The 10,219-nt window shown below is 45.1% G+C and overlaps 1 protein-coding gene across 1 annotated transcript; it reads left to right on the top strand.

Moving 5' to 3' along the window:
- The first annotated feature begins 210 nt into the window (after positions 1-210).
- On the top strand, positions 211-8,677 carry Klf11 (Kruppel like factor 11). Its single transcript, XM_015479984.2, has 3 exons — positions 211-1,374; positions 2,283-3,246; positions 7,883-8,677. Exons 1-3 carry the CDS (start codon positions 1,114-1,116, stop codon positions 8,161-8,163), a joined length of 1,506 nt encoding a protein of 501 aa, XP_015335470.1. The 5' UTR covers positions 211-1,113; the 3' UTR covers positions 8,164-8,677.
- Positions 8,678-10,219: the final 1,542 nt, after the last annotated feature.

Genomic DNA, 10,219 nt, shown 5'->3' with positions numbered 1-10,219 from the left:
GGGGCGGGCGCGGGCTGCCGGCGGGAACCCTGCACGCAAGGGGCGGGAATGCGAGGGCGGGGCAAGGTCAGATGGCGGGAGCGAGGCATGGAGGGGGCGGGGCAAGGGGCGGAGAAGCGGCACGCGGAGGGGCGGGGCAAAGGCGGCTGGCGGGAACGCAGCACGAGGAGGGTCAGACCCTTTGCTTCTGGGTCTGGGGGCTGTGGAGTTACTTGCGCTGGGTGGTCGCAGCGACACTGGGAGAGCAGGTCAGATTCTTTTCCACTTGGGCTTCTGTCTAAACTCTGCATTTGTTCTGTGGTTCAGGCTGCCCACAGAGGTTGGGCAAAGTGGTATTTGCAAAGGTGACCTCTGCCTGTTCTCAGAGAGGGGGAAAGTGGTTGGTCAAAGTTTTGCTGCTTAGGCAATTTAAGTGGAAATGGTATCTTTATAGATTTAAGGTTTTCTTTTGGAAGAGACCAGTCAATCCTGGGAAAAGATCTCTCCTGGGTTGTACAGACCTTATGCACACTCTTCCTCTCGCTCCTCCTAGGCTGGGGCAGAACCAGTGCCTTAATGTTTCTCAATCTGCTAAAAGCAGGCTCAGTCACCATGGGATCTACCTGCATGGAGCCCGTGGAGTTCAGCCACCAGGGAGTTGAGCGCATGCCCCAGAGAGTCTAAAAATGGTCTATAAGGAGGATGCTCTGGTGGCTTTGCCAACTCAAGGAGCTGTCATCAAAAGATCTGGCTCACTGGCAGACCACTCAGGCCTTGTATGAATTCATCTTCCAGGTGACACCTTCACACTAGCCACTTTGACTTATATTTTTGTAGTTAGTCTTATTAATAATTTACCCAAGAAAAACATGAACTCGGTAACCTTTTAAGAGTCTTGGTTTTCAGGGGAAACTGCTAGCCTGCCAGGTCCAGTCTTCAGAACATTGGCTTGAAAGCAGAGATGTCACCAGTGTTCCATTAGGGTCTTTTACTAGCACACAGAGCATGTTGCCTTTGAAGTGATGCATGGATGCAGGCTTCTGGTGTGCACGTCCATGTGCTTCTGGGGGGTGCCTTCCCTTTTTCCCCCTGGACTGAGAAGACATTGTGTTATGTCACCTGTAGGTTGACATCATGGACATATGTGAGTCAATCCTAGAGAGGAAGCGGCATGACAGTGAAAGGTCTACGTGCAGCATCTTGGAGCAAACAGACATCGAAGCAGTTGAGGCTCTGGTTTGCATGAGCTCCTGGGGTCAAAGATCCCAGAAAGGTGATCTATTAAAGATAAGACCCCTCACACCTGTCTCTGACTCTGGGGATGTCACCACCACCATGCTTATGGATACAGCTGCAGCTGAGCTACCAAAGGACTTTCATTCTTTATCAACTCTGGTAAGAGGAGGGGTGGGGAGAGGAGCCCTAGAGTGGCTTAAATAATTACATTGATAACTCATGGGTTGATTCACTGGGATGCTGGCAAGTAGGTTGCTTACCCCTCTTGTGTGGGTTCACAGGGGTGAAAATTTTCCCTTCATTGCTTGAAAATGTGCACTGAGGGATCATGACCTTCCAGACATGAGATACACGTGGTTAGTGTACCTCAGATAATAACAGATGAATGCAAGAAAATGAAATTTAATTTCTTGGGGAATCTTGGTGGGGGGTGGGAGGGGGTTAGGTTTTCCTTGTGACCCTATCCAGGATTAGGACATGTGGGCAGCTCCTAGAGAAAGCGTGTGCTATGGCATCAGCCTGAACTTTGTTGAAACAGTGGCACCTCTGCCTTCTTGTGGCAGCTGACTTCAGCGAGAGGAGCAGTGGATCCAGTACTGGGAGTCCCTTGCACCTCAGCATTGGGCTCTTCTGTGGGGCAGCTGAAGAGACCCGGGAATTGTTGGGCACTGTCTGAAGGCTTGGTTCAGTCAGAACCACTGATTAGATTTTTTGAGGACTTGAGATTATTGTGAAAAGCTCTGATTTTGAAGTTTAAATTTGTTTTCTTGTTATAGTCCTAAAGCTAAATTACTCATTTTAGTCGTTGTACAAGGCTTTAGCAGACATTGCCTTTTCTTCCAACAGAGCAAATGCATGATTTAGGAGGGGTCAGAACAGAATGAGGAGAAGCTGAGACAGTGAGTGCCTTGCGTAGCCTTAAGAGCTGCTGGGGCCTTCAGCAGGCTCAGACCAGTCTTCCCTCCATGCATCTTTAAAAGGCATTGGGGCAATGTGATCAAATGAGTTTCTTTTAAAATTTAACCAAAATCTTTTCACGTGGAACTTTTTTTTTTTTTTCCCTTAAGTGCATAACTCCTCCTCAGAGCCCTGATCTCATGGAGCCATCAACAGGGACACCTGTTCCTCCCCAAGTAACCGATTCCAAAGCACACAGGGTCATGGCCCTCCCGCTATCTTCATCGGTGGCAGCCAGAGCACTGAACAAGAGGACTGAGAGGGGCTTGCCAAGTTTGAAGCTCGAGCCCCAGGAACCAGCTCCTGCGCCCAGCTGCAGGGCCTTGGTAACAAGTGTGATCCGCCACACGGGGGAGAATCCTGTTCCTGCATGCTTTCCTCCTGCTCAGATGCAAGAACAGCGACTGTCCAATAGTAGAGAAGGAGAAGCACAGTTTCTGGGACATTTGGAAGCTTTGCAGGATACACGCCTTGCAGACAGTTTACTCATTGCTAACGCTGTTTCCTGTCAGCCTTGCTTGCACGGATCTGGCGGCCTGCTCCCCACCGACAAAGGCCCGCAGGCGGGGTGGCCTGCTGCAGTTCAGCCCTGCTCACCAAAGAATTTTGAAAATGACTTGCCAAGGAAAACCACCCCTCTGATTTCTGTTCCTGTCACCAGTCCCCCTGTCCTGTGCCAAATGATCCCTACAACTGGACAGAGTAGCATGTTCTCTGCATTTTTGAGACCCCCTCCCCTATTGTCTGTGGGGACTGTCAAACCCATCCTGCCTCAGGCTGCACCCATGCCCCAGCCTGTGTTCATGGGCCCGCCCATACCTCAGGGAACTGTGATGCTGGTGCTGCCGCAGAGCACTCTAGCCCAGCCTGCTACCTGCCCATCCAGTGTCATGGCTGTTGGGAACACTAAGTTGTTGCCCCTTGCCCCTGCTCCACTGTTCATTGCCTCCAGCCAAAACTGTGCCCCTCAGGTAGACTTCTCCCGGAGGAGAAACTATGTTTGCAGCTTCCCAGGCTGCCGAAAGACCTACTTCAAAAGCTCCCATCTCAAGGCCCATCTTCGCACTCATACAGGTAAGCACTGGGCAGGTAGGGTAATGGGAGCAGCAGACCCTCTGGTTAGGAAGCATATCTGCAGCCACCTCTGAGTGGGAGGCAGGAGGACTGCTGGAGTGGGTAGGGGATCTTTTTTTTTTTTTTGGTTCTTTAAAGTCCTTGTGATCTTGCAGGAGTTGGAATTGTTAGCACAACCATCAGCACCACTGCTACCCTGTCTGGGTGGAATGTAGGGTGGCTCCATTATTGTGGTCCTTCAGCAAGTTTTAGAGTACCTTACAGGGCCCCATCTCTCTGTTTTGTAGTAGATATTCATGGTTTCTTTGCATATTTATTTCTTTGTGTGCTGTATTGGGGATTGAACTCGGGTGCTCTACCACTGAGCTACACACCCAGCCCTTTTTCTTTTTAATATTTGTTTTTTAGTTTTAGGTGGACACATAATCTTTATTTTTATGTGGTGCTGAGAATTGAACCCAGTGCCTCACGCATGCTAGGCGAGCACGCTACCACTTGAGCCACATTCCCAGCTCTTTTTATTTTTAGATAGAGTCTCCAAGTTGCCAAGGCTGTCCTCTGAAACTTGCCATCCTGCTGCCTCAGCCTTCCCGGTTGCTGGGATTACAGGCAGGTGCCATCGCACTTGGTTTTTCTTTGCATTTTAGAAAATGCATTCATGTTTAGTGAAAGCATCAACAAGATTTGGGGGAATGTCGGTCTAAACTAGAAAAGTTCAGGTTCTAGAATACTTTTTAAAGAATACAAATACCAGCAGCTTGGGAGGCTGAGGCAGGACAATCATGAGTTTAAAGCCAGCCTCAGCAATTTTAGTGAGGCCCTATCTCTAAATAAAATATTAACAAGAAGGCAAGAATGTGGCTCAGTGGTTAAGCATTCTTGGGTTCAGTTCCCATATCAAAAATAATAGTTTTCTTTGGAGAATGTATAATTTTTAATTCAGAAGGTCACAACAAGAAACTCTTAATGACCTAGTGATGTCCTTGTTGTCAGCTTTGCCCAGTAGAATTTTTTGCAGTGAATAAAAGGGTGTTCTATTTGGATAGCCATGTGCACTTGAAATGGGGCTAGTGTGACTAAGGAACCAAATTCTACTTTCTCATTAATTGAACTTAGTTTCGAGGCTCCATGGGCTGGTGGCTGCCATGATGTCTGACAGGGCTGAGTGCTGCCTGCTAGAGAATCAATCCCTTTTCTGGATAAGGGCAGCGTTTTTCAGGTGTCCAGTGAGTGAGTACTCTGTAGTGCTGCTGTTTGTTTTGTTTGGGGCACTAGGGATTGAACCCAGGGGCACTCAATCCCTGAGCCACATCCCCAGCCCTTTTTAGTTTTTATTTTGAGACATGGTCTTGCTAGGTTGCTTAGGGCCTCACTAAGTTGCTAAGGCTGGCTTTGAACTTTGCAGTCCTCTTGCCTTAGCCTCCTGAGCTTCTGGGATTACAGGCATGTACCACCACCCCTGGCTGTTTGTATTTTCCAAGGATCCTATAGTCACTTGTTCAACTTGCCTTTTTGATACTCATGTTACATATAAGCACATAAGGTACGCCATTCAGTAAAGATGTGTTTCATAACTCTTCATGGAACCCCCTTTCCATCAGAATGTCCAGATTGTGGAATATAAAATAGGAAAGACTGACTGGAGAGAGTTTTGTTTTTTGTCTTACAGAACCCCAGGCCTCATGCATTCTAGGGAAGTGTTATACCATAGAACTATATCCCCAGACCTTTTTAAATTTTGAGGCAGGGTCTTACTGAGTTGCCTAGAATGGCCTTGGACTTGTGATCTTCCTGCCTCAGCCTCAGTAGCAGGATTACAGGTGTGTACCACCATGGCCAATGCTTTTAAGATAGGCTGGTTTCTAATTAGTGCAGTGCACCTCTGACCATAGCAGCCTTTGCTTGCAGCATGAAGTGCATGTTGGTATTCAGACATTCCAGAAGGAGCTGTTCCTCCATATAGCTATGGGGTGGCTATTTGCTTTGGAGAGACAGCCCCAAGCCTGGCCCATGAAGTACTTGCCTCTTTGCTACTTGCCTCTTTACCTGAGCAAAGAGGCAAGTGCTTCATAGGCCAGTCTTGGGGCTGTCTCTCTTTGCCTCCTTTGACCTTGTTTCTCCAATACCAAATTTCCACCCTTCTCCCTCAGCTTTCTTTCCATGTGCTTACTGAGACCCTGAAAGGGCTTGTTTCCTGATCTTATTTCTTTGGTCTTAGTTTATTATGTGTCCCATCATCTCCCTTTGTCTTTTAGTTACTTATGCACTTGTCTTATCTCACCTAGATATAATGCCTGGTGTCTGATTCAAGAGTCTGACACTAGTAATGATGGCTGGCTCTTCACTGGGTGGGTGTAGGGCTGTGTCAGAGTGAAAGGGTGCTTCTGAGGAAATCAACCTGCTCTGCTCTGCTCTCATGGGCTCCTTGGTGTGGCAAGCTCTGCTTTTTTTTTTTTTTTTTTTTAAATAAATTTTTTAAAGTTTATATATGACAGCGGAATGCATTACAATTCATATCACACAGAGCACATTTTTTCATATCTCTGGTTGTATACAAAGTATATTCACACCAATTCATGTCTTCATACATGTATAATGTCCATCACATTCCACCATAATTTCTAACCCCATACCCCCTTCCACCCCGCCCTATCTTTTGAGTTCGTCTATTCCTCCCATGCTCTCCCTCCTGACCCCACCATGAATCAGCCTCCTTATATCAGAGAAAACATTCGGCATTTGTTTTTTGGGATTGGCTAACTTCATTTAGCATTATTTTCTCTAACTCTATCAATTTACTTGAAAATGCCATGATTTTATTCTCTCTTATTGCTGAGGCTCTGCTTTTAGTAGAGCCTATCCAGATGAACATATAAGGCATGGATTCCAGATTTGGGGAGGTGACTGAGATTTTCATGTTTAATCAGTCAGCCTCCCTGGGTAGAGACACTATCAGAATCATAAGAAATACGGGCATCTAAACAAGCTCCTTTCATGTTTCCCAAAGTACTTATGTTTCAATAACATGAATGTTCTGGAGAATCCCCTTCTTTTATACCATTTTGTAAACACTCCATTGGAGTTTTCATGAGAAATAGATTTGGGTAACTTTACTTGGATAAGATCACTTTCTATATATTTCTACCAACCTGAAAAAACACATTTAAACTGGAATAAGGTAAAGTGAATGGAAGCTCCATTTTGGTAAGTTGAAAACAAGTAGGGGACTTTATAAATCTCATGCAAAGGCTGGCAGTCTGTCCAGCTCCTGGACGCTGGATGTGCTGTTGATGTGGTGGAGCCTGGGAACAAGTAGGCAACTGTCGGAGTTGGGTTTTGTCGCCTTACCAATACCTGAGTTCAAGTAATTCGTGAAGAGTAGAGGCCTATTTAACTCAGTTCTGGAGGCTAGGAATCCCAAGATCCTGGCCCAGCATCAACTCAGCATCTGGCCCAGGCTTTCCTGCTGTATCAAGACGTGGTGGAGGGCACCACAGGAGAGACAGCAACTGCTGGAGAACTTGCTTTGATAGATTATTGCAAGAGTAGCATTGCTATCAGTCCATAGTGGATTAATCCATTGACAAGGACAGAGCCCTCATGACCTAGCCACCTGCCAAAGATGCCACCTCTCCGTTAACATAATGACTTGGGGGATTAATTTTCCACCACATGAAATACGGGGAACACGTTCAAATTGTAGCAGCAACCTTATGTGTGGGGGTCTTTAAAATCTATAAAATTTCAGGCACTACTGTGTTAATTATAAAGTTTATAATGCTGCTGAATTTTCTTGTTACTTCAATTCTGAAAAATATCTGTTGGTACCTCTTCAACACTCATTTATTCAAAACAGTGTATTTGCCACCTGCTATAGGAAGTGCAGTGCCAGGAGTTCAGCTGTACAAAGATGGGTGAACTAGACATGGAAAGACAGGTTGCATGACAGAGTGTGTCAAGCTAGTGATCATGCAGGCAGCATGTGATTATGGCAGCCTGGTGAAGAAGGGCTTCAGGATGCCAGAAGGGGCATGCTCCTGCTGGCTAGGAAGACCTTGGTAGGCTCTGTTAAGGGGATGACCATGTCCCCTGCAAGGCTCCCTTGCTTACCTCCCAACTCCAGGAAGACACAATTGGGTTCCTGCCAGTGCTCTGGAACTTTGAATAACAAACACGTTAAGTTTGTAGCAGAAGGTGTCTGAACTCTAACCTTTCCATTTTGTAACTAACCTATTTGTCAGTGAAATAAGAAATCTGGAGAGGAAATTAATGATTGTGAGAAGTCTTAAAGATTCTTAGTGGGATTTTTTTTTTTAAATGTGCAGTTCATCCTGAGGTGGGGAGGAATTATTCCTTTCAAGAATCTTGTCCCTAATGGTAAGCTGTAACAGCAGATTTATTTAAAAATAAACTTCGAAAGGTTTATTTGATGTCTTTGAGCTCTACAGACTATTTATTACCTCTCAGGTGTGGGAGGAAAAGAATGTGTTTTGGAGGACTTCTTGATTCTAGATCACCTACCATCTGAATAATAAAATCTATTCTGAGATTTTGATGAACAAAATTTTTAAAGAATGTAAATTCGCCTTAAGGCTCTGAGCGTGTTTTCTTTAATGTGATGGTTTTCACCTCCCAGGGGAGAAGCCTTTCAACTGCAGCTGGGATGGCTGTGATAAAAAATTTGCGCGTTCAGATGAACTGTCTCGTCACCGCAGAACTCACACAGGGGAGAAGAAGTTCGTGTGCCCTGTGTGTGAACGGCGTTTCATGCGCAGTGACCACCTGACGAAGCATGCCCGTCGCCACATGACCACCAAGAAGATCCCAGGCTGGCAGACAGAGGTCAGCAAGCTGAACAGAATCGCCTCGGCAGAGTCTCCTGCCAGCCCCCATGCGCCCCTGCCTGCCTCTTCCTGAGAGTGGGTGGGCGTCACTGTGATTCCTTGGGAATAGCTGATGGCTTCCTCTAAAAACAAGGCCTCAGAGGCCCAGGAGCTGGTTCCGATAGTGTGTTAACCCTTCTTTTCTGGTTGGGACCCTGTTCAGTATCTTTTGTAGTTTGAGAAGTTTCTTTCCTTCTTTGTCTTTCTTTCTTTCTTTTTAAAGGAAATAGAAGAAAATTTGATGATCCAAATCACCAGCATTCAAACATTTCGGCAATAAAGTTTACAAAATCTGGATTTTTACAACCTTCCTATTCATATTTTGTAGAAATGAGACAGGGTACTAATTTTATACTGTTTTTTATAAAAATATTTATATTGTTGGTGCTCCAATCATCAGTTTCTAGATAGATGATTTTACCACCTTATTTTCAGCTTTTAGTAGCGAAGTTTTATAATGACTCTGCTTTTGCTTTTAGTGAGCTTCGTACATTATTCAGAAAAAAAAAATTGTAAGTTATCAGGTCTTCTCAATTTAAGATTTTTTTTAAAAAAATAACAGGTTGAATAAGGGCCTCTTATTAAAAAGGAAAGGAAAATTTTGCAGTCAGCTTCATAATGTTTTTAAGAGAAATTCGAGGCAACCAATCCTGTAGCCCATGTAACTAAATTCTGGTTGGCTAGAACTAGTCATTTGTGTGTGTTGCGTGACCTGTAAAGGATGCACTGGGGTTTACTCAGGGCACTGCCAGCTCCTGGTGCTGGGGCTGCTGCGTAATCTGAGCATCTGTGTGCTGTTGCTATCTGGGCCATTGCTCTGCTGAACCATTCTTGTTTGTACCTGAGGCCCCCAAAAGAATGCTAGCCCTCAAACCTGGCTGCTTTGTTCATTGTCAGTTGACCTCTTCTGATGTGGCCTTATCCATACTGCATTGTGAGTAGAATGACTACTTAGAAAAAAGGTTGCATGGATCTTCCAAGTATAGTTCATCTGAAGTGAGGTGCAAGTGCATACAGTTGGCGCCAAGGTTCAAGTTCCTTTGTTAAGGATGAAAAACTAGGAAGTGTGTGTTATGCATAACTGGCAGTGTAATCCCACCTGACTGACCTTTCATTCATTTTATTTGAAAGATATTGTTTTGATCAGACAGTCTACCTTGCAAGTAAACCGTGGGCACTGCTTTTTAGCCATGTGAGCACAGATACACAGGAGATTGGCTGCCTGGCGGAATTGGTTTTGGATAAATGTTGGAAGTTCAGGCAGCAGAAGAAATGAAAAAACACAGAATGTTGCACTATATTGGTAGCCTGGGAATATTTTTTGTGCGGATTTGTTTTTGCCTTTTAGTTATTGGCACTTAACCTTTATTAAAATGATGGTAAGGTGACATGTGGGGTAAGTAAAATTAGGGTTCGTGTTCAGGTCTTTTTAGTCTAATATAACCCTCTCTTGATCCTTCATTGTATGTTACTTGATACCCATTAAGTTGTCCTTTAGTATCAACTGCTTTTCACCACCGTATGTATGTGTGTGTCTTTAGGAGATTTCCACATTTTGGACAATTCCACAGGTGTATGTTCTTGTTGTCATGAGGCATGATATAGTCACAGGAGAGCGATGGTTGTACATAGTTTGTGTTTTCCCCACCACCCTAGTCCTCCCATCCTCCTAAGTCACCATAAACACTTTTGACTATGTGTGTGTCGTAAATGGCATCAGGTTTGGACAGTTGCTTAATTATGTCATACCAGTGATGTTTGTCCAATGATCTGGGGTAGTGGAAGGTCTTTGAATATTTGGTTGCTTGTGACAGAACTTCATTCTCTGAACAGTATTGTAGATGTATTGAAATGGTATTAATTTAAAACTTCCACTTCCTGATTAGATTTAGAAATACTTTCTGAAAAGTTGGGAAAAAGTTCCCGTCTGAAAAATCCTCCTGAGAACCAAGCCCTTGTAGGCTGCAGCGGGTGAGTGAGGCATCCCTGTGCTGACAGTGCGGGTGCTCGGGTGCCCGAGGCCACGCCGGCAAGGCAGGTTCCCCCTGTGCACTTTATTGCCTGAGCAGATTTGCTTGATTTTTGACATT

The sequence above is a fragment of the Marmota marmota genome, unplaced genomic scaffold (genome assembly GCF_001458135.2).
Source record: "Marmota marmota marmota unplaced genomic scaffold, marMar, whole genome shotgun sequence".
NCBI lineage: Eukaryota > Metazoa > Chordata > Mammalia > Rodentia > Sciuridae > Marmota > Marmota marmota.
The sequence above is the reverse complement of the archived record's forward strand: the minus strand, read 5'-3'. Positions and strand labels throughout refer to the sequence as shown.

What these genes read in the sequence shown, in the direction of transcription:
- Klf11 (XM_015479984.2), top strand. Translation starts at nt 1,114, where the DNA reads ATGGACATATGTGAGTCAATCCTAGAGAGGAAGCGGCATGACAGTGAA. An exon ending in TTCATTCTTTATCAACTCTG is followed by an intron (nt 1,375 to 2,282) that starts GTAAGAGGAGGG and finishes TTTTCCCTTAAG; the next exon opens with TGCATAACTCCTCCTCAGAG. An exon ending in CCATCTTCGCACTCATACAG is followed by an intron (nt 3,247 to 7,882) that starts GTAAGCACTGGG and finishes TTCACCTCCCAG; the next exon opens with GGGAGAAGCCTTTCAACTGC.